At 35.0% G+C, this 25,705-nt stretch overlaps 1 protein-coding gene across 1 annotated transcript in view; it reads right to left on the minus strand.

Moving 5' to 3' along the window:
• EYS (eyes shut homolog) overlaps positions 1–25,705 on the minus strand; it is a 610,207-nt gene that overhangs the window by 422,484 nt on the left and 162,018 nt on the right. The window contains exons 12-13 of the mRNA XM_041477332.1: positions 25,201–25,322; positions 4,989–5,248 (exon numbers count right to left, since the gene is read on the minus strand). Of these exons, the coding sequence (XP_041333266.1) occupies positions 4,989–5,248; positions 25,201–25,322 (382 nt within the window). The remainder of the gene's footprint in view (positions 1–4,988; positions 5,249–25,200; positions 25,323–25,705) is intronic.

Below are 25,705 nucleotides of genomic sequence, written 5' to 3' on the forward strand. Positions count from 1 at the left end.
TAAACCAATGTAACATTATAAATAACTCATAGATGTATAGATATATTTTAGCTTTATAATGCTATCACAATTAGCTTAAAACATTTATTTGTGAATGTATTGAATATATAGATATATTTGAGGAAGTATCTCAGTAAGGTTAAATTTTGTAGTAACATAACACATTCAAGATTTCAGAAATTAAGAGAGATAAAAAACAACTGAAAGTTATTACAGTTCCTTGTGTTATAAAATAAAGTCTTATTTCTGTCTATTTTTAATTGTTCAGGTGGCATGACTTTAAATGGTATGAGGTCTAGGAACATCTGGAAAGCTGTTACTTAAGATGAGACAGATACTGTTTTTACTTCTGCTTCTCTGAAATAGAGAAAATCCTGCATTTGTCAACTCTGTCTATGGGGCTTTCTGGGAGTTGCAAAGTGAAGGAATATGCAGAATATAGAAGCTAAATATCGGCTGTCACAGTTATGGTCATTTCCATCTCCTTATTCCATTGCAGAGAAATATTACAGAATTGACCTCTACAGGTAACAGAGGATTCTTTTGCTCTAAGCTCTCTACTGTTTCACTCATCAGACCAGTACCATAGATGTTTCTCTCCTTACCATGAACTATTTATGAACCAATGTTTGCAAACAGCAGAGATATCATAGCAGTCCCATAATCATTAGTTCAGGTACTTAGGTTGTTCAGCATAACATAAGTAGGTACATGAATCAAAATCAGGGGTGTGTAAAATGTTAGGCACTGTAAAAAGGCTATTTCCCTCTGTAAATTATGTATGTGTGTGTCTGAAAAAGAAACTGGCACTGAAGGACTCAGAAATCTGACAATGGCAAGCTCCAATTTAAACAACTTGTTTTTCATCGTCTGTTTATTATTTCTGCTTGGTATTATAAATTTTATACATTATGATAATTTTACTTAGCCTTGTTTCAGGCATAGGCTGAAAAATGTTTTGCCTCATTCAAATTTCTAGCTATAAGATGCTATAGACCAAATAAAAATTATCAATAGCATCTACAACAAAGAATAGGTGTCATGGGAAAGCTACTGACAGGAGACTGATAAAAGAGGTGAAAAAGTCCAGGGAAAATCTGTTTAAAACAAGGACTTCAGAAATTACCTTGAAGCATCAAGAATGTATTGCTTTTAGAAAGGGCAAAGAAAACACAGAATGCATAATTCCAGTAAAAACTGTTGCTATTGTTTCTCCTGAAAGATGAGTCCTTTTCATAGATTTCCCTAGAACAATACACATAATTTCACCACACCCTAAAACTGATGGCTTTAACCTTAAGCCCCATGCATAAACCAGTTTTTCAACTTCTCAGTTTCTAGCTTTATGTCCTTAAAGCTGCAATAAGCATAAATAAGATGACTAAGCTTTTGTGTACTTGTGTGCTGTAATGACATCTGTTGCTACTCTCTGTTCTTTTTACTTCTCTCTAAAACTGTGTGCTTCTAAAACCTAGGAAATTAAAAAAAAAAAAAAAAAAAAACAAAAAAAAAAAAAAAAAAAAAAAAACCAAAAAAACCCAAAAACCCAAAACCACAATCACTTTACAGAAATAATAAAACTCCAAGAGGCAACTGGTCAAGAATTCAACCTGCTACCACCTGAAAGATTTTTCCTAAGCTGGCTAAATAATTGGCAGAGTGACATAAACATTTCTACAGAATTAGCCATTTGACTTTGTATGTGTGCTTTTGTGTGAAATGAAGTACATCAGAAAATAATACCTCCTTAATGTAATACTGTGGACATCCACAATCCAGACATTTCCAGTTTACTTCTTTCAACAATAAATACATTATTATATTATACCATAATATAATAATGTATAATTATACATTTTATATTATGGTATAAGGTATAATTATACATATTATACCATAACTCATTAAGATGTTACTGAGTTAACACGAATGCTGGCCAAATAATCCATATTTCTGAAAAGAGTAGGTAAAGCTTTGATATGAACTCTCTATATGTATGCAATACCTAATGTCTAATATGTAGCATTTCCTGATAATTTTTCTATCACAATCTAACATGTTTATGGAAAATTGTTTCCATTGTAAAAAAGAGGCTGCATGAACATCCTGAGGTTATCCCATCCGTATTACTTGGACTAATGAAGCACGTTCTACATCTAATTTTATACAGATACATTTCTACCTTCTAAGAAACAGGAATTCTAGGAACCATTTTAATTCAGTGATCTTGCCCTTCTCTTGCTCTCTTTATGTCAGCAACAACTCTATCTGCCTTTCCTATTAGCTTGCCTTGCTACTATACCAATATCTATGAATAGTTCTCATAAAAGAATAAATCACAGTTAAAAATTCTTATTAGAAAACACTAGATATTTTTTGACCCGTAGTTTATGGTTGCAAATTTTTTTTTATCTTGTTATTCTCTGCAATATTTATATGCTTATAATTACACAGGTTGCACAAATTCTTAAAATAGTTATATTTTATCTCCCATTTCATCATTAATTAAACTTGTTCATCAGTTCCAGCCAGAGAGCACATCTTGCACTCAGTAGTTGTATGCCCTCTCATAGTTTTCCTTCATTCTGAATACACTTTTTCAGTAATTTTTTTTTTTTTTGGTCTTGGGACACAATTCTTCTCAGAAAGCATCACTATTTTTACCAAACTGTCCTATCTCTCTTTTGGGTTACCTCTAGAAAACTAACAGTTTTGTGCTTGCATTATCTAGAAGAGCATGGTCTAATGCCTAGACTCTTGTTTATTTACCCTCTACTTTACTTATATATGCAGTTGACTTGTTCTTTGTATCTTTCTCATGTAGACCTTTTAGGGAATTTACGAATACTGGCCAAGACTCAGCTACAAACATTGCAACATTATTTAAATTATATAGTCTTGCTTACATCTCCTGCCTTGCTTTTCTGTTACACTAAATTTTCAGTTCTATTAAGATTAATTCTAAGAATGGAGTTCTCTAATACTGGAAAGGCATGTTGATAAATTAGGCAATAAAAATTCTGCTATTTGCCCTAAGTTTTCCATTCCTCCTGTTTTCTTTGCATTTGGTGTGTATTATTTAAGGACATTCAGTGCTGGCTATGCGATTAACAGCCCAAACCCACATGTCCTCCCAGCTGTCTTGCTCAAACCCTTGCTTATCAATTACTGGCAAAGTATTTAAGAGGGGTTTTCTCTACACCTCTTGGGAAACTTGTTCAAAAACACTGATTCATAAACTTTTGCAATAATGGCCCTCCCCACAACATTTTTGCAACCTTGAATATACCATTGTGCAATTGTAGAGATCATAACTTTTTTAACTGTTTAACCTGCTTCTGTGGACAATTTGACTTAAAGTCATGGTCTAACACTGTTCCATGATCTATGATATGGGAGCTCAGTTTTGTTACACAAATATTATCATCTACCTCTGAAGGAAGAAAACCTCTGCATCTAGGGCAAACAGTTCAAGAGGAAGTTTTACACTAACAGTATTCATAGAATTTTAGAACTCTTTGTAGAAAAATCAGACAGCTATAGTTCCCCAATGGACATACAGGAACAGAGATGTAACTTTGTTTTATACTACAGCTAATCATGATTTCATCACCTTCCTACCAATTTGCTGTGGTAATTCTGTCCTAAACTAACATATTACATCAACTTTGATTCTGCCCAATTCATATTCTATCAGCTTTTATCTTCTCTGACCTAGCCAACACATATTCTCTTTTCCTTCTAAATATGTATCACTGGTAGTGGCATAATTTATGGTCCTGTTGTACCTATTTCAGATGTAGTGTTCTATAGATGTTAAAATTTGGTAAGCACTTCTACATTTTGTGATTCCTGTTGTGCCACACTCAACTTTCTAATGACTAGACTGTTAGCTACTGGGAAGTTTAATCCACATGCCATTTACTTCTAAATCAAGTGTCTTGGAGTAATCTACCTATTTTTTTGAAAAACAGCACTTTCTTAAAGATGCTTCACTAAGCAGCTTGCATAGCTCCCCAGTGGTGTTTGGGTTTTTTACCTCAGTAGTCTGCAGTAACTTTTACCTTCATAGTAAAAAACCCAATGTATTATATGCTCCTCATTCCTAGATATTACATCCATATCTTTGTAGCTTAATAAATGAAAACTAATAGTATTGTCATGTAACACTGCAGTTATCTTCTAGCCTTTGTCCCTAAGAGACCCCTACCTTTATAGGCATAACAGTGAAGACCTAAAAATCCTGCTCCAGTTCCAGTTTCAATAATTGTACTTCCCCACTACTTAAATTTTCTAACTTTTCAGTATGGTTTTTAATTAGTTAATGTATTCTTCAATGCCTACATGGAAGTGTATAGCAATGTTCTGCACAGTTAAACTGTTGCTCTGTTCCACCTTAGCAGTTCTTGTACATTGAGGGCGAGATTGTGTCTTTTAAGCCATGGCCCAGGGAAGCTGTCAGCACCTGCTGTGATTTGGTTCGTTGTGCATACAGGGAGAAACCCACTATACCCATTAAGCAAGGGAAGATTAATTCCCTGATGTGCCAGGCCTTCCTGACAGCCCAGCAGGAAAAAAAAAACATTTCCAACTTGCTCCAATTTTTGTACTTTCACCAAGCCGCATACATTTTTTTCTAAATCCACCTGTCTGTTTTGTCAATTTAGTTTGTCTTTGCTGGCCAGGTGCATGTCTATCTCTATACCATTGTAACAATTGACTGAAAAAGGCTGATTCTCAGTGCTGAATCTAAACCACCATAGATTTAATAAGTATTGTAAAATAAGAAATTAATAGTAAGTAAACTGACATCTGTCTTTCCAGTCTTTTAACACAACTGATAGACCTGCCGCAATTCAAAATGGTTTTATGTTCTTTGAAACATATTCTTTTCTACTTACATTAAAGATACCAACAAATTAAACATATATTTGCTGTTTTGCAGCTCACAACAGAAAGTGGAAGAAATTAACTATTCCGCTTCTCACCTGTTTTGCAAATGCACATTGGATTTCCATCTACTTGTGCCAAGCAGGTTGAATTGTTTATACATGGATTGTAAGGCAGCTCACAGGGGCTGAAGCGCTGGTGGCAGAAGTCACCAGTATAAAATGGAGGACAAATGCACACAAACTGCCCCGGCTTCACAGATTCAAAACAGGTGGCTCCATTCAAGCATGGTTCAGATTCACATTCATTTATATCTTCACTGCAGTCTGGCCCTGTCCACCCTGCTGTACATGTGCATCTGCAAGGGGTCAAAAAAAAAAGAGTGAGAGCATTGACATGGCAAAAATAAAAAAGAACAGCTTGGCCAAATCCCTTTCAAACAAAATCCTTTTAAAAATAACAAAAAAAATTAAAACAAAATCAATAATACATTTCTGCCACTAGCTTTTCTTTTCCTGGCAATTGTATGAGAATGCATTATGAATAAAAGTTATATTCAGGTTATTGTCCCAGAATTTATCTGAGTAAAAGCAAAATGACTTATTCTAAGTCACAGTATCACTTGGAGAACCATCTGGTTTAGGAAATGCAGACAGAATCTTGTTTAGATAACTTTTAAGATTAAACAAGAACACAAATTATCAAACATGAAAAGCAAATTTTCTAAATGTTAAGGATTAGAAGGACATCTTTTCATATGTGTGAAACTAGTAAGTCCTTCAATGTTTGGGGTGAAGTGCATCAAGGAGCATCTCCAGTACACTTAAGAAAGTAGGAATCATGAAGGATCCTAATTTCATTGTGTTCTTCCTCTTTTTTGACTGCTTTTGTGAAGATCTGTTAGTGATAACACAGAAGAGAAAACTTCAACCAAAATCTAAATTATATCTGATTGTAAGGAACCTAACTTCATGAATTAGATAAGTAACTTTTTTTATTCACTATATACATATGATGTGGTTCTGTAAATTCAAAGAAAACAATTTGCTAATGTTTTCAAAGCTTGCAGAGCCAAATTTCTTCACTAGCTGCAATAAAAGAGGCTTCTATGTACTTTAAAAGCCATACATTCTTGTTACTTTCACTGTAAATAAAATTGAATTTAATTTTATTTTTGCAGCTATTTGGCAGGACAAGAGACAATATGAAAGATTAACTATTCCAGCTCTTGTCGACTTTGATCAATATTGATTTCAGGTATTAAAACATTCAAATATATCTTCATAGGTATAATTTTATAAGAAAAATTGTCTTAAAAAACAGGTCTTTTAATGGAGAATCTATTATGTAGTTCTGTTCTTTAAGGCACAGGTATTTCTTGCCACATGAGTGGCAAATTTCACCCAAAGCCAGTTTTTCCTTTCAAATTTTTTGTGTTCTGCATTGATTAGTTGTGGGATACAATTACCATGTCACATAAAAAGAAATGGATATTACAAAGGAATTTAATTTATACTTTTAAAGGCCTGAATATTTTAGCATTAAGGATTCAAAAATCAGGATACTGTATTTTTCTCATGTTAAAAACTAACAGTCTTTATTATCAAAAAGCATTCAGACATTCTTAATTAACTGACAAAAATCACATTTCAGGACTCATCATTTACAGTACTTAAAACATACTTTTATAAATATGATTAATTTTTTTTTGTTTTATTCTCTGCTTATGCACAACAAATTTGCCTGCTTTTGCTATACATGGCAGAATGCAATTATTATCTAGAAGCAACATCCACTGAACAACACTGCATGCCCAAACAGTGCTTTACTGAATTTTCCCTTAAGTAGTCAATATATAAAAGCATCAAACTCTTACAAATTAAGCATCTCCAAATGTCTCCTAGTGAACATAGGAAAACACTCTGACCCAACAGATGTTAATTGTTTTACAGCTGCTCTTTTTTTTTGTTGGCTTCTTTTATGGAGTTGTGAATAAATTACTACTGATGCACTACTACAAATTGGTATGTAGCACTTGGCTATGCTCCATTTTTAGCTTAAAAAGCTCATTAAGTGGAGAGCCTTTCACTCTGTATTAGGAGAGCACGGTTCAGTTCTGACCTGGTCCAACTTTATGGACATAACTGAGGTGCAGAGGAGCAAACATTAAACACATTTCATTCCCTTTTTTCCCCTAATGAGTTTCATAACAGCCTCTGAGTTATCAAAACTATTTTACATGACTAGAGGGAACACAGGGTCACTGAAACACAGCAGTTATCTACACTGCACAACTAGCCAGTTCTACCCTGGCTTCCTGCCAGCTACCAGCTGAGATGCAACAGTCAATATTAATGCAAAGGAGACAATTAATAACAGAGCTTTTTGTACTCCTTTCTGGATTATTAAAAAGAGTTACTAGAAGTCTCATTAAATATGAAAAAAAAAAATAAAACACATACAAGCATTTATCCTGAGGCCCAGTTTTAAGAATCAAGACAAAATTTTGTGTTAATAACTGTTATTTAAAAAAAGGTAAGGAGGTGCTAGGCCTATTAAAAGTTAATTATAAGTTAAGCTATTATAGCTGTTATTCTTGGAAATTAACTGATCAAAAGGCAAAAATCCAAACACTTTTTCAAAATTACTAATTTTTTTTTCACTTCATTACAAAAATCAAGATGATTTCTAGAATTCTCAGGGAAAAAAAAAAAGGCTGATATAGGCTTTTAAGAGTCCATGTAAAGATAGCCAAAGCTGAATTTCTTTCCATTGTTTTACCAACTTGCCAACATCAGTATTTTTTTTTCCAATAACCAAAGCCAAATACACCCATTGATATTAGAAAACCAAGTCATGACTCTTTTATGTAAACTATTAATTTTGATAATATAAGCCCCATTAACTGCTTAGATTGTGACAAGTGTAGAATTGCTCCAATACATATGAATCAACTTCCATAAGTATTATCTCTTTACTTTCCATACATCTCTCCATAAATTGAAAAGCTTTCTATAGAAAAATAACCAAAAGGAGAGGGCAATGAATGCACAAATTAATGGTTTTATATTTTACCATTTACATTAACATTAAAATCATAATTAAAAGTTGCAAGCTTTCATGAATTGTATCCAGAGAAGTAGTGTTAATGTAAAAAGTTCCTCTGTCTCCATATGATGAGTTAAGTATTAAATTTGGTTCTCACCTGCCTTAAAACTCCCTTTCTACTTCTCACATTCCTGTGAAATATATAGGTGTCACCTGCCTTATATTCTACATTAAAGGTTTTAAGAAATTAAATAACAGGGAAGAATTTTAGGAATACCTGAACTGTTGATTTTGAAAAAAGTTTCTGAGGTTCAACTAGACTCCCCTGCACAAAATAGGTACAACTACAATTTTCTCAGGTCTGTGTCCAGCCTGGTTTTGAGTATCTCAAAGATGGAGACTCCACAACCTCTTTGCAAAATCTATCCCAGCACCTGTCCACATTCACATTAAAAAAGGAGCATTTTTTTTAAACTTCATGTGGAATTTCATGTAGTTTACCTTCTGCCCACTACATATTTTCCTGTCACTGGATACCCCTGAGAAGAGTCTGTCTCCTTTTTTTCTTGCTCTTTTTTATCAATTATTTGTACATAGTGGCAGGAGCTTCTCTAAGCCAAAACCGTTTTTTCAGCATGGTAACTGCAGAGGCAGTCTCTCCTGAATCTTAAGTGTTCTAAAGTGGCTGTCTATCAATTAGAAAATCATATTGGTGGGTTTATTCCAAACTAGCTCAGCTAGAAGCTCTGGAAAATGCCAAAGCTTAACAAAAGCACGTGGTGTGACTCTTGAGGATGGTCCTGTGCAGGGGCAGGAGCAGGATATGATGATGGTCCTTGTTGGTCCCTTCCAACTCAGCATCTTCTGTGATAAGCAGTAATATAGATGAATATTCCAGAGTAGAATAAGCTTTTTTTTTTTCCTTTTAGACCTCTTTTTTATAGTGGAAAAATACAAGAAAACTTTTTAGTCTTCTGTATAAAAAAATTTTCAGAAGCTATCAGTCAGAGCACTTACCTTTGCCACAGATAAAGGTGGTTTTGTAGACAAAATTGCAATATTTAAGAAGCAGCAGAACTGCATTTTCTTCAGTGGTTCAGTCAAAGCAACAGGAATCCTAAACTGAACCCTCAGCTACAGTGTTCCATCATTCAATTGCCTCTTTGACAGATTTTTGATGAGAAATGGCAAGATATTCAGTGAAGTTTAGGTCACCCTGTTAGCCATACAATACATGCAACAATGGGCCATTCTACAGTAAGGATTTATGCTCTTTAGTGCATTTAATCAAATCAACTAACAGCCTGAGAAACCACAGTGCTCAGTGACAAATTTATTCCTTGTAAGCTAGAGGCTATTGGATCATCTGAAGTAGAGAAATAAGAGCTTGCTTTCAATACATGCAGTTTGAAATTTAGGGCACAAACACACACCACAAAGCTCCATGGACACACACTTCCAGTCACTAAAAAGGCTTCAAACACTCATGTTTCTATCTCTTCTTTCCTTCTACAAACATGTTTTTTTCTTTCATGCTCTGAAAGTTGATTATGTTCTTTTTTCCACAGACAGCTACCAGACCTCTTTCACCAGCTTCAACCTGAAAAACTGTCACGAGTTAATCTCTGAAGTTCTTCTTGTGCTCCTAGTTCTTTACTCTCATATGCTACCCTGAGATGATCTCAAATTTTCACCTATGTCTCTCCTTCTCTCCCCTAAATTCATTTAAGCCTGCCTTTACAATCATTACTGTAATTAATTCCCTACTTTATTCCTAGAGCTCTCCATTTGTAACCAATCAAATGTGACACCAATTAACTAATTAGGGAAAGCATTAACCTGGGCTGCAGTGCTTATGCTCTGATGGAATTAACAATCTTGAGGGATATAGGACAACAGTGGAGTAGTCAGGACCTTGAATTTTAGGAAAGGAAACTTTCAGTTGATTAGCAATTTAGATTAGATTTCAGTATTTGGGTCCATGGGATCCCCTATGATACTGTCTTCAGGGAAGCGGGATCTGAACAAAGCTGGCAGCTCTTTAAAGACTTTTTTTTTTTTTTTTAGAGCACAGTTCTTGATTTCCCCGTGTAAGAAATCAGGTAAAGAAGGCAGAAGAGCAGCATGCCTTAGTAAGTGTCTCCTGGGTAAACTGAAGTGCTAGAAGGAAATACACAGGCAAGGAATAAGGGACATATACCCTGGAGAGAATATGGGATGTCATTTGGATATGTAGTAGTGGCATTAGGAAAGTTAAGGTCTATTCGGAGATTAATTTGGCAAGAGCTGCAAAGAATAAGAAGGGATTCAGGTATGTTTGCCACAAAAGTAAGGTTTAAGAAAAGGTACTGCTGCAATAAATAAGTCAGGAGCACTGGCAATAACCAACAGAGAGAAGACTGAGATATTCAACATTTTTATTTGCCTCAGTTTTTACTGTTAATCTCACTTCCCAACTCTCTGAAGCTCATGCTACATACTGAGGGTCTGAAGTCCTTCCCATCCTAGGAGAAGGGATATACTTAGGTATATTCAGGTTTGAGGAACCTGAATATACCTAAGTGCATGGAACTCCATGAGATGCGCACCAGGGGTTTGAGGGAACTGACTGATGGAGCTCTCTCCAAAGGATTAATCAGTAAGTAAACAAAGACCAATTTGCCCATCACAGAGCAAATTGATAGGTGAACGTAAATTGCAAAAGTTATACATTAAAGAAGTCCACCTGCCTTTATTCACTGTTAGAATAAGGATATGAAGCCAAAATTAGGGGAAAAAAATCTATTGTTAACCTTGTCATACAAACACACAAAATTTTTTATTTCAACTGAGATGTAGATACTAGCTTATGGGAAGTATATGCACCACCTGCAGTCTACAGGTTCAATCTGAAGTGGTGGCTAAGAAAGCCTAGTTTAAGTACTTGGGGAATGGTACCAGGTAATAACAGACATAAATGGATATTGACCTCAAACTGGAGCAGAACTAATTGTGAGGTATATTGTTGGGAAGAGAGATAAAATGATTAAGTTTCTGCTGCTCTATTAATGTTTTCTAAGGGTTTTGCATATTTGATGCATACAGAAAGCCTTCAAAGGGCTTATGTCATTTTCATTCCCTTCCAGTTCATTTGCTTCAGACTTTGAATCATTGTTTTTTTTTTTATTTTATTTTAAAGGCATACTTTATTTGTTCTTTATACTTTCCTCTCATAATTCTCTGCTCATGTTCTTCCCTTGGTAACAGTAACTAAAATTTATTTCTCATATTCTGTGTATTCAGGAACATTACACTACAAAAAAACCCCAAACAGACATATTTTAGAGGAACAGATAGAGAAAGTTGTATTTGTTTGTTTTCCATATTTTTTTTCCTTAATTCTCTATTTGAAGCTATGAGTTCACACAATCACAAAGTAACATTCAGCTCAATGAGACTGCAAACTATATTTCAGCTTCTGCTTTAAGCTCTGTTTCAGGTGTAATGCACACATTTCTGTTTCAGGAAACAGAATTGTACATGCTGCAGAGGGTATCTATACTTTCAACTTTTTCTTTTTTTTTTTCATGCTGCTGATTTCTTTTTTCAATTTTCCTGAACCAGAATATAAGATATATCTTATATCAGGCTGAATGCAACTTTCAGACTACTGGACCCTAGAGATGAGGTACACACTCATTTTCTTTTTGGATCAAACTCTTTCCTTATTTATCTCAATAACAGCAATTGGTCGTATCTACAAGGCCAGATGAATTTACATTGTTATCTGTTTCAGCTGGTAAACATTAAAATAATTAAAAATCTCTAGTCAAACTGCCTCATTTGAATGAGTGTTTGTGCTTTAAAAGCACAAGAGCTGAATACTTTGAATACTTTTAACTAAGAAAGGCAACAAAACAAGTGAAAACTGTAATAAGCAAAACTGAAGATTATTGCTGTCATATGGGAGGATCACTTGGGTCACATGGCCTTGAACCAGAAAATAAAACATGTTTGGTATCAGTAGTCTAGTTCATAGACCATTACCTTGGGGAAAGCCATTATTGAAGTTCCTTCCCATCAGTCTTGCCTACTTAAATTCCTATTTTAGAAGCAATAGACATTAATATAAAAAATAAAAAAAAAATACTCCAATGTTTGGGTGCATTTTTTACTCTTGCTTTGCAATTCTGGTTATTATCTAAGGTGTTAGAAAAACTGTTTACCATGTTCAAGTTTTTTAAAATAAATTACAATTATATTGAAGTATACTGAATCATCCCTTAAAATTTAGGAGCTTCCATGTCCTAAATTTACCATGATGTACAAAAAGGATGTCATAGTAATATGAAAATTTTGGAATGCAATTTAGCAAGTTATCAAACAACACAGGGTGAAGAGAAAGAAAGGTCTGTTTAAATTTGTGTCCTCTGTGTCAAACAATTTTCTGAGTAGCACCATTAATTTCTTGAATTACTGCAGACCCCCAGAGATAATGTTTATGCATTTTGGCATGTGAAGCTGCTCTTTGAGTAACATCTTCTATTAACTAAACCCACATTAGACTTCCTTCTGTTCCTGACAAAATGCAAAGGGAAAAGAACATAAATGCCTTTTTATCTTACCATCTCTGGTCACTAACACCAAGAGCTGCATTCTTTGCCTCTGTACCCTTCATTCCTCACTGGCACAACAATAGTACAGCAGTAACAAGGTAATTCAAGATTTCACTGTACAATCTGAGAGAAAATATGTAATTTGCAGCCTTTTTAACAGGCAGCACCTCTCCAAAGATGTGTCAAGGAGAAAACCCTTAATTTGTGATAACCAAGCATCAGTGAATCAGTGCTACCATGAACAGTAAGTAAATGATCTATGTCCAATATCTTGGGTGATACTGATTCACATTGGTAGAGAAAAAAAGAGAAGTATTATTTCATTCTTTCAAGAATCAGGGGGAATCAGTTGTTCTCGGGTTCCCTACTGTCGGGATGACCCGAGAGTCCCTTTTTCCCAGCCTGGTGGCCGAAGAAAGAGTCAGGATTCTTCAGCTCTGGTTCACAAGGTTGTTTATTATCTATTGTCTAAAATATTTTCTCTCACACTTGCAGAGTTCTGCTCTGCAGGTCTGTCAAGGGCACACTGCCCACCCCTGGGCTGATGTCTACATTTTATACGAGTTAGGTGTACTTTATTTATCATTATTTTCCAATACCTATCACCTATGTTAGACTGTCTACTTCTGCTTCTAGACCAATCTAAATGTGCCACCATCACCAAGAAGATGGAGGTTAGGAAGAAGGAAGAAGAAGAGGACAATGCCAAGTCCCTCCATCTTGCCTCCTAGACCCCCTATAATAAAATCCCCAAAACTCCACTTTTCACCTGGTGATTAATTCATTATTACTGTACTTAAACTTCTGTGACTTGTGATTCTTTATACAAGGTTAGTAATTTGCTCCATGGGTTAAGATCAAAATCCCAGGTGTCTTTGGCTTCCTGCCAGGACTCCCCACCCCCCTGCCAGGGGCACATGTCACCCAGGGCGCCCCTCTGGGTGTCCTGGGTTCCAACAGGTTGTCGTGTGGCTTCCAAGAGTTACAGCAAGTTAATCTGTTAGATTCAGATTTGAATAAATCAGGTATCAGGATGACTCTGCATCTTCCAAGGATTTTGAATAAAAGGCTTCGATCTCCCCAGCTGCCTGTTTGCTTGTGCTCCTCTCTCTTAATTTAATGTCGGTCTTTGATGACAACTGGGTTTATTGCTGCACCTGTGGAAACGGGTATCTTCAGCACTATTTCCCCTTGGAAATGTCTTCCTCTAACTTAAGATTGCTGTGTAAAGTGCGTAGTTGTTATGGAAAGCAGCTCAATGCCTTTTCTTGGTTTTTATTGCTCTGATATTTTCTGAGAGTTACAGGTAACTCTTACAGTATTTTAGTATTGATTTTGAGACAAGTCCTCTTTGACCTGAGAAATCTGAAGGAAGAAAAGTGCTGCACTGAAAAAGTAGGAGCTATCACCTGAATGCAAGTAACAGCCCCTCCAGGAGAAACATTTGTTAAATTTGGGAAGTTTAGCAATGCAGCTGTAGTTCTGCCAATTGACCTCAAAGCTCTTCACCCTATACAGAGAGATTACACTGATTGCAGAAAAGAAAAAAATGAACCCTTTGACTAGAGTGCTCACAGTGGAAGGGACTTTGGCTCAGGGGGAATAAAGGAGATCTTTTCTGGTCTGTTTCTTCCACTACAGGCAATCAAAAAAGGCCAAATAAAGGTGATTACAATTGCAATCTTTATTAGAATAATTAGCATGGCAACATGAAGTGCTAGATAACATGCTACAACTCTGAAATTTTATGAAGCATGAACAATACAAATCTAACTGTGAAGATAGATTACCTTGACATTTGGAGAATTTGACATGAGAAAAAATGGAACATAATGCACACCAATTCAGAAGTCTGTGCAAATGACCTCTGCATAATTATTTGAATGGATGAGCAAAGAAATGTTTATCTCCTTCATATTGCAGTTTTTGAACTCTGCAAGTGATTTAAGCACGACGTCTCTATCAGTTTTGGGGGAGAGGGGAGACAACTGCTTCCAATATTCTATGGAAAAATTTTCAGAATTGTTGATTGATGTTTACCTGAGGTCTACTCAAGTTTCAAGGAAGAGAATCACAGAAGAAACAATATTTCTATGGCTCAGTCTGACATTAAAGCACTATATGATCCAGGAAAAAAAGCAAGAGTATAAGAAAACATTTATTTGAACAAATTGACTAATATATTTTTTCTCTCTTTTTTTTCCCTTTTTTCTTTTTATTTATTCCAAACATAGAAGACATTGAATACTTTATGCCTAGAACCAATTAGATGCCTATAAAAAACTCATAACCAAGGATAGATATTGTATTTATTATGGCAGGATATATTAGATCATAATGGCATCACTTAACCATATAGTATCTATACTTACATATTTGAAGAGAACTATTGACACATTTTCAACACTCAGCAGCAATCATGCTAACTTCAACACTATAACTCAGATTTTCAAAAGAGCCTATAGAAAATAAAACTTTTAGAAAGGCTAGAGGGTGTCATAATTAATATTGGCAGTCTAGAAAATATTTTGTAAATAGATTAAGAAGCAGAGATGTCTCTGTTTTCATATTTGTTATTAGAATAAGAGAAAGAAAATAAAAAAGGATTTGCACGAACTGACCTTCATTAATATGTCAACTTATAACCTTTTACCATTCACCTAATAGTGCAAGAGGATTGTAACCTCAAAAAAACACCAGAGACATTAGCATTTCATCTTTCAAGACTAAATTTACCAAAAATCACCTAACAGATCATGATTAGGTTCGCCAAAGAATATTTATAGTAGTAAAACCTTGAAAATTTTTTTCAAGGAGTGCTACAATTTCCAAGCATATAAATAGTAAAAAAAAAAAAAAATTAAACACCTTTAAGCAAGACAGTACTTCTCAAAGTTATAAAAAACCAAACAAACAAATATATCTGCACTGCTCCAATACTGCAGTCACACAAGAGGTAGCTATTTCTCTACTGCAGATTCTGTTAAAAAAACCAAATTTGACTCGATGTGTCCTGGCAAATAGCATTTTAAAAAATAGCTTTGTCCTTATAAAGATTATTGTTCTGATATAAGGTGTAAAAGCAAAGAACAAAAATTATTTGTCTCCGAAAGTCAGTTATGTCTTTATCTATCTTTGATATCTACTGTCAAATAAACAATCCAACTTTCTTCTATGTGTGTCTCACTGAGTTATTTCGATAGGGCAAACCTATGAAAATTTTATGACTGTCCCTGCCACACAGGGAATGAACAAGTCCAAGGGACCTACATATAACAATGGTTATGGATGTTCATAGAGAGCTGTGTTTTTTGTATTTGTAGTCCCTTTTCTCCACCTGTGACCTTCAAAGATAAAGGCTCACTTCTATAACTCTGACAGTTTTTTTTCATATATCCAAACTGGCATTTAGTAGAAGAAAATATGATGGTTACTGTTCCCAAATTATTCTGCTTGCTATGGCTGAAGAGTGAGCACTGGTTTATAGAGGATCTCTAACAGTGTACAGTCTGTAATTTCAGTCTAAATAAACTCCTATAATGCTTCTATTGATCTAACAAAGCACACACAGTGTAAATCCCAGAAAAATCCAAAAAGACAATTAACTAAAATTTTATTACCTATAGAAACTAGTGGTGGGGAAGCCAATGTTGATTTTCTAATTGTGTTGTGTATAGTTCACTTATACTAGAACCATTTAATGTATAATTTTTACATGTGTATGTATGTTTCATATTATGCTGTCATGTATAAGCAATTATTTCTAAGATGCAACTGTTTTATCTGAGTAACTCATACTTTTTCAAAAGTGGTTTTCTAAATATACAATAATGCTCTTCTCCAAAACCAATTTTGTAGTTTTCATCCCATTCTATTTTTTTTTAAAGATATTGTGGCAGTTATGCTCTGAATTCTCTACTTCAAAAGAAAATGCCTCATAATTGAAGATGAAACCTTGGTATTCTTTTGGCTGTGAAGTCATTTCAAGACAAAACAAACACATGTAATATCTTGACATTAAAACTGACATAATGAATTTACAAAAATTTTGACCCTTGACCACTTTAGAATTGCTTTAAGAGCATAGGAAAAAGGAACAATGCCTATGAAACCAATGAAATCTCTTCCAAGAAGTGAAGCATAGATTTCACTAAGGACCTCTCAAGTCAAAGGAAAAAGTACAGTTTTTATAGTAATAAGAATGGGATTTACACCCTGTTCTTTTATGTGGAACTGTTTATTACTGATTCTTCATGATTCAAAAGGATATAATGTCAGCAGCAATGCCCATAATCCTTGAAAAATTCTGTTCCTTTGTACATGCATTAGATATTGCTGATGCATGAAATATCTAATCTGTCGCTAACAAAGACAGATGGTTTTCCCATTCATTTCTAATGAGCCATTTTTAAAGTGTCAGCAGCATTTTTTGTTTATTTGCTTGTTTAAACTTCCTATTTTATTAAGGTTTTCCAAATTAAAAATGTGCATGTTCTTTAAGGGAGCAGTTAAATGAAGGGCAAAAGAACAAGCAGGAGTGAGTCTATTATGAATCATGTGCAACAGAAACATTATTATACTAGGATTAAAAATAATGAGGTAGTGAAATCTGTCTTGAAAACTTTTTTCAGACATTCTTTTTGTGCATTGCCTATCTTATTTCTATCTATCCTATTTTTAATTCTCACCATCCCACACATCATCACATCCCACGACATCTCACCCAAGATTGCTATGTGGTGGCAGCATTTTTGTTATTGACCAGAACTGTAGCTACAAAAGACAAGCCATTGAATTTCAGTTTTAGTGTCACTGCTATATAATGTGATGAAAGCATGAATTATGTTGAATATGGTCTTTGTGTCCAGCAATTCAGCATGTTTTTTCTATGAGGCTGTTATGGTAGTGTGTGAAGTCTTGCTAAGGTAAAAAGAAACAGAATAAACGGTCCTCTCATTATCTGTCAAGCCAGTCATCTCATTGAATGATATCATCAGGATGGCTTTCCCCTTCATGAAAACGTTTTCCTGAGAGCCTTCTCTTCCATCATGTGTGTGGAAATAGTTTCAAGGGTTATTTTCTCCATCATCTTTCCAGGGACCAGGGTAAGGCTAACTTGTCCACAGTTGCCCAGATCCTTCTTGCCTTTCTTGAAAGTAGCAGTCATTTTCTCCATTCCTAGCCTTCTTATTTTCTTCCTTTATCCATTCCATTCTCTGACATATTTCCATAACCCTTCTTCTGATCCTTAAAAACCTCTCCTTGTCACCAAGATTTTTTAGAGATAATCAAGAGTGGCCTCATGAGGACTTGAGCTATTACCCTCTGGACTCAGAATATCTCCTATCAGGAGCCTGCAGCTGAGAGTCTCCCAGTTTGCCATCACTCATCCTTCCTTCTGGTGCTGCCTCATGAGTCAGGTTAAGCTGATTTAGATGCTTCACTGGACAGAGCTTCTAGTTCATCCTCTGGTACCGGGTCACTGAGCCTACTCAGTGGCAGAGCTGAGTGCATCAGGATGGCTTTCCCCTTCATGAAAACGTTTTCCTGAGAGCCTTCTCTTCCATCATGTGTGTGGAAATAGTTTCAAGGGTTATTTTCTCCATCATCTTTCCAGGGACCAGGGTAAGGCTAACTTGTCCACAGTTGCCCAGATCCTTCTTGCCTTTCTTGAAAGTAGCAGTCATTTTCTCCATTCCTAGCCTTCTTATTTTCTTCCTTTATCCATTCCATTCTCTGACATATTTCCATAACCCTTCTTCTGATCCTTAAAAACCTCTCCTTGTCACCAAGATTTTTTAGAGATAATCAAGAGTGGCCTCATGAGGACTTGAGCTATTACCCTCTGGACTCAGAATATCTCCTATCAGGAGCCTGCAGCTGAGAGTCTCCCAGTTTGCCATCACTCATCCTTCCTTCTGGTGCTGCCTCATGACTCAGGTTAAGCTGATTTAGATGCTTCACTGGACAGAGCTTCTAGTTCATCCTCTGGTACCGGGTCACTGAGCCTACTCTGTAGTGGCAGAGCTCAGATAGCACAGGATCCCTCATCCTGTTGTCAAGGTTACAGGCTTCTAGCCTTCATTGCAACTCCATTTCCAAAATCTTATGCAAAGGTTCTTTCTGGTTCTCCTTCACTATGCCTCGGAGTTCAGGTTCTAGTAATTGTAGGGTCTTGGAGAGAATGATATTTTCCCCATCTCAGCTTCACAGAGTGCTGACTGCCTCTTGAAGCTCCTTTACTTGGCAACACAGATCCTCCTCCAGCATACAAGTGCTTCCTCCAGGCAGGGACACTATCATCAGATCCCAGCCTCAACAAGAGGTTCCAGACAATTCTGCAGCTCCAGGCCTACAGAACTGCATTCTCCCTGAGGAGCTCAGTCTGGTTTGAGGTCTCCATTGGGCTGATCTAGTTACTCCTGCGGATGGTCAGTGACAGTGCCCTGCAGCACCTCACTACCTAAGTACACAGTGTCCTCAGTGGAATTTCTGGCCCCTTCTACTCTGTTGGCTGTGCTCTGGGCTTGGCAGTCACATACACTCTTTCTAGCATTTGCTGAAAGCATGCTTGGCTGTCCTTAATGTGGAGTCAACTGGAAACAAAAAGCTTCAAGTCCCCATAAATCAAGGAAAGTTGGCAACAAAGCTTGTGGGACACTGCTGCAGCTTGTCAGCAGTCACAGCCTTCTGTAGCTATCCCTTCTGGGGAGCACCAGGCACCCTGAAGCTCTTCAAAGTTTCACAGTAGTCCTCTGATGACCCCAGGAGTTCTCAGGAAGCTTAGCATATCATAAGCTAGAGCCCATAAACTGCTGTGCAAACTGCTTTGTTTGTTAGCTCTGCTCATGTATTATTAGTACATTATTTGCAATGAAAGTGTTTTACTGCCCTACAGCAATGATAAATTTGGGTAACTTATATTACATTTCATACACTCTCAAAGCTATGCTTGAGGTACCTTATTATTTTAGAAACTGTCTTAAACTCCCTCCATTTAACCCGTGAGTTCATTGAATGATCATTTGTGTCTCTTTGGGTGTCTGTAAACAAAATAAATTATAAAAATTTATTCAAAATATATCACCTAATGATTAAATATACCAGGTGGAACAATGCTATTGTTCAGGAAGAAAAACTTAATAAGCTAATTTTGGAGGGAGGGAGGTATTTCCCAGGTACTTACTGTGTTTTGTTTCAAATTTTAATATTTATTGAGATTTTGAAAAAAAATAATCTCGTTCTTTGAGAAGATTGTTGAATTATGGCTAAAATATGCCCTAAGGAGTGTAGAATGTCAATGACTATTAGATGATGCTGAGGTGGCACAGCAATATTTTCTTATTTTGCTAAAGGCAATAGAAACCCTAAAGCTCATTTCACAGAAGTATAACAAGAAGCACACTACATATTTGGCGTAGCTAGCAGTATTACCAGAGAAGAACTATAAAACACTTGCTATCTGTGGAGGAAAAACTTGTTTGTGTTTTTATACATTTCTTTAGCTAATTTATTAGTAAATCTCCTGATCCTCCATATAAATCTTTTAAAGTTGGTTTTGAGTAAGAAATACGTACATGACTTGGTACGAAGATGAAGAAAAAACCCTACAACTCTGAATAAAAGATAAGTTAGAAGAGCAACAGACAAATGTTTTGGGAAATGTCTCTATAGCAAGAGAGGAAGAGTTGGCCAAAGAACCCTGAAGAAATGATGCATAAGAGTTGCTGCTTGCAGTAAAATACTTAAGCATTTGTCATCTGGTATCATTGAATACCAAGGTGATACCCTTCTATGGGAAAAGCTGCTTCTTGCTTTTGGAGGAAAAAAAATTAAGGAAAGGTATAGCAGTAGTTAAAAGGAATGTGATTAAAACCAGAAGGCACACTGAACACAGTATTATAATTATAATCATATTGTGACTTCCTTTAGAATTCCATGATAGTTTAAAACTCATTCATTTAGAGATGAAAATATCTTTAAAATGCACTGTGTAAATATGCATGCTTTTACTTACAGATCTTTCAGATATTTAACTTAGGAATCACCTGCTTCTACAACTCGGCACAGAGCAATTCTTGCATATTTCTGAGAAAATGCAGTGGCTGATTTTGACTTTGTTTTTCTAAATAAATCCTTTCCAGAAGGGGAAAAAAGAAGCAAAACAGTATGCTAATATTCTGTAACAGTACTGTAATTTAAGTATGCATGACACTGAATATATCCTAATGACTTAAAACTGGTCTTTGTTTTTCAAGAGCTTAGCACAGGTTACACTAATGAATAACTATTTTATTATTCTGAAAATACATGGCTTCAAATGTTAAGGAGCAAAGAGGGAAGCAATAGGGCAAGATGTTTTACTTGGAAATGTACTGAGAAAGTAACAGCAAGTAGGTAGGATAAGTCTAACCCTGAAGCAAAGAGGGAAGCAATAGGGCAAGATGTTTTACTTGGAAATGTACTGAGAAAGTACAGCAAGGAGGCAGGATAAGTCTAACCCTGGTTGACAGTACGGTTATCCAAATTGTCAGTTGGCATAAATCATTATCTAAGTAAAGACAAAGAAAGATGATCATGGCATGGTCACTAATTGAAGAAGCATTGCTAAAGAAGACTAGCGCAGTTTGAGATGAGCTCTGAAATCATGCAAAATACCCTCTTCTATGAGCACAGATTATTCTTTCAGCTGGAGTCTAAAGGGAGATGATAGGAAAACTATGGCCTCCGACAGGACAGGATAAGTACAGAAGAGTTTAAATGGAGAGAATTTAAATACAGACAACTGTTTTGCACACATTAGCAGTAATTTCTCAGAAGTGCTTAAGGAACTTAAGCCTCAAATTTTAAGGTGACATTGGCAGTTACCAACTTTTGTCCTTGCAGAACTTAGTGGGAAGGAGAGCTTTCAGCATTTTATAATACAGCCAGCCATAACTGTAAAGGGGTAAATGGAGGCCTGTGATATAGTTGCACAAACAGGATGTAAGAAAACATACAGTAAGGAAAATATCAAGGATAACAATGAGCAGGGAGGAAAAATGACTGTCTCCAAATCAAAGCAAACAAATTAGAAACCCAAACAAAATAGCAAGGAGTCTTGATAGCAAAAATAAAATATCAGGAGTGGATAAGATAGTATGAAGAACTGGACGTCAATTTGCACTGAGATAATAAAAAGGTGTCTTAGTGGATGGATTCAAGTGCTGACAAAGGATAACATTTCTGTGTTCAACTGAAGCAAACACTGAACCTGTCATAAAACATAAAAGATAGATAAATTACATAAGAAAATATACTTATGTAGGTCTAATTTCCTGTTTAGCAGGGAGAAGTCTATTTGTATGTCATAAGCAGAAAAGCAGCAGCAAGGCACCATTTTTATTCTTAATAAAAAACTCAACAACAAGAATTGACAAAATGCATTTGTGAATATACAGAAAGAACTGAGTACACTGGAAAGACACTTGATTAATTCTCCAAGTTCTAATATAATATAGATTACAGACAAGTTCTAAACTATTCTACATCATTAGAAACTCCAGTTCATCCATAAAATTATGTTGCCTGTTATTTGGCAAGAAGTTGAATAGATTTTCACTCAAAAGTTGGTAACAGCAAAGGAGACACAGGAGCTTTAATTAGGGCTTGATGTTACTAGGGCTAAACCTCAGAATTTTCAATACAATAGGGAAGAAATATGGAATTCTGCTGATACTAGATGAATCTGTCCATAAATATTCCGAGCCACAGTTTGAGATTTCATGTTATCATGAGAATTAAAATCACATAGTGCTGGAAATAAATGCATGAAATATATGCACGAAATTTTTCTAAATTAATTTATTTACCATGTGCCATGAGCCAAACTGAAAACTGAGAAGAAAGAAAAAGATATTTCTCATTTTATCAGCTGAACATAAATTAAGTCGAATGAAAGGGGACATATTAAAAACTATTCACATCCAACAATTCAAGCCTGACAACTGGTTCAGAATCTTTCTTACCTGATTTTTTTAAAAATAAAAATATGCATCTGAGAAGGCTTTATTTTCCTTTTTTTCCTGTTGGGATGTGATTTACTTTTCTGTGATGGAATCCATAAAGAAAGATGCTCAGTGTGACAGATTTGGTGATACTTCAGTTTTGCCAGATAGTTTTCATTTCAAGATTCAACAATGAATAGCCCCAGATAAAGAAAATCAACTCAAAAGTGAAGTTTTAAACTAGTAATTATGTTTTGTATAATTATTGTTTTATCACACATTTGAATTTGGTAGGAAAATATTTCATTTTTCATTATGTTCACTTTCTTTCTATACAAAAATATATTTTTAAGCTGTTGCACAATAAATTACTTATTTTTTAAGTAACTGATGTTCTCAGCTGGACTTGCAAATATTTACAAGAAAGTAAACTAATGAAGATTATCAAAGCATAAAAGAAAGCTAAATTTATCTATCCCTTACATTAATTTAAGTTGTAAGTGGTATCAAGTACCAGTCATGGTAAGGCAAATTTCAAAGAAATTCAGAATATTCTGAGTATTGCTGCCAGCAGCTCAACTCACAGCAGGAAAATAAACAGTGCCAAAACATGGCCACAGGCAAGAAAACTTCATTGCCCATCACTGATGCATTCTCAGATCACTTGCTGGTCTGATTTTGGTCCAGGATAATGCCTGTCCAAAACAATGCCTGGGCACAGCTCAAGAACTGCAATGATCTTTTCTGTTAGGCAACTATAATCCAGTAATCCTGTTTTAAAAACCACATTTACATCTAAAGACATGGCTGGATTTCCTCAGGTTCAGGTAGCAGTTACTGCCACTGCTTATCTACTATAACACAAACACTGTCTTGTTGCTATAGCTTTTAAGAGGAAAGTATTAGTAAAGGTAAAAAAAAAAAACAAAACTAATTTTTTTAATTAAGAGTAATTATGATCTTTTAGCATGTCTGAGTACAAACAAGGACAGCTCTAATGATTGAAATGAAATTTCTTCATAATATAAAAATAAAACATTGAGCTATACTAATTTTCCTTGATATTGCCAAATCTCGAGTCACTTTCAGCTCTAGGTATCTTTGAAGATGTTGGTTTTTTTTGGTGTAACCTACCCCTTGCATATGATGATTCAATGGTATATCTAATTTTCCTGTTCTGTTATGTCAATTAGGACAAATAGCTCTGAGAAAAAATATGCCTGGTGCTTACACTTCAAACCAATTTTCTTGTAAATATTTTCTGTAACAGTTCTGTATTTGCAAAATCCAGAAAAAAAAATACTTGAGCATTTTTATTCTCAATTAAAAATAGAAAGTCCTTGGATTTGTGCATAAGTAGTTGACCCAGCTATGAGTAAAATCAGAAGAAGCCCTGTCACTTTCTACAATACATATAATTCTTTCTGGCTGGGAAAATTGGGAAAATGTAGGGATTCATGGCTGCACAATATCCGTTCACACCGAATTGGTCTTGAGGGTGGTAGGCTACAAAGAAGTAAAAGCATCAGAAGAATAAGAACCACAAAAATTAAAATATTTAACTTTTTTTTTTAACATTCCAACAGGCTTTAAAAAGTGGAAAAATAGCAATAAAAGATATTTTAACAGGTTTTCTCAACATTGTTATACATTTTTTTATTAAAATAAAAATATTTAACTTTTTTTTTTTTTTTAGCATTCCAACAGGCTTTAAAAAGTGCAAAATAGCAATTAAAGATATTTTAACAGGTTTTCTCAACATTGTTATACATTTTTTTATTAAAATAAAAATATTTTACCATACTAAGAAGTTTTATACTAGGATATCACAAATAATTTTGGTTAAGTTTTGAACATAAAATGATTTGACTTAGTTATGTTTAGCTATTTGGGAAATAATTTCTTCATTGTCAACTGTAGTTAGTTTCCTTTCTGATTATTGTCTGTATTACCGAGAATATAATCACTGTACAACAGCTAGACTATGTACCACATACAGTTATTACACTGAGCTGTATATGCAGCCTCATCAGAGTACATTAAGAATTTACAGGACTCTTCTAGTATTGACATCATAATATAGACAAACCCTGGCTTCATGGAGCAGAAACTGATTACTAGATTGTTCATGGAATCTTAATCCTCATGCTACTGAAATAAAATAATTTTTAAACCATAAATGCATGCATGAAATAAAGATTGGGGTTTAAGTTAAAGAAAGTATGGTTAGTGTCACACTCTCATGCTTTGTCTGAGGGGATATAAATTTTAGTTAAATTACTCTTTTGTTGGTATTTTAAGCCACAAGGTGGCAGCAATGATATAAGCTCCTCATTCAACTGCCCACTACCTCTACTTTTACTCTTCAAATCATCGTTTGTAGAAAGAAAGAGAAACTATATTTTCTTTGACAAAATACAGTTCCAAACTTCGTTACTTATTAAATGTTTTTTAAATCATACGTTTTTCTTTTCCTTTTTTATTTTTAATTTTACATATACCATTTATTATATCTGCTGGCTTCACATGAAAATACAGTGAAGCACTGTGTCCATGGCACAAGTCCTTTGCCAATTTGTGTTATGCATTTCCTTCACAAGCTGGGAAACAAAATAATGGCTGGATGCATAAGCCTGGCCTTCCTGGAACATGATCATATAGTGAAGAGGTGCAATTCTTACCGATAACCGTTGAAAAGGTCCATGCAGGTGCCATTGTTTCTACAAGGCTCTGAATTACATTCATTTGATTCCTTTTCACAAAATTTTCCTTCCCATCCAGGCAAGCAATCACACTGGTATCTCTGTAATACATTAAGTAAAATAAACAATCTGTTACTCTTCATATTTTAATGCAATTACAAAAGTATTATTACTAATTGTTGGAAGACATTAACAGACAGCAAAACAACTTTAGGAGTGTTTTAAAACCTGAGTACATAAATAAATTGCCACAGCATGATCATGAAATGTGCAGTGTACCAGCATTCTGGCATCTATAGGTTTTTAGAGACTGCAAATAAATTTGTTGCATTTTAGGTTTTTTGTTATTGAAATTTGGAAACAGACAGAGACAATTACGTTTCAAAGATATATGGGCTATGATCCTCATATAAAAAAGCAAAAGGAAATTATTTAATTTTCTAATACCTTTTAAAAATATAATAAATTAAGAGTCAGAACTCTG

The sequence above is a fragment of the Pyrgilauda ruficollis genome, unplaced genomic scaffold (genome assembly GCF_017590135.1).
Source record: "Pyrgilauda ruficollis isolate IOZ18807 unplaced genomic scaffold, ASM1759013v1 scaffold40, whole genome shotgun sequence".
Lineage (NCBI taxonomy): Eukaryota > Metazoa > Chordata > Aves > Passeriformes > Passeridae > Pyrgilauda > Pyrgilauda ruficollis.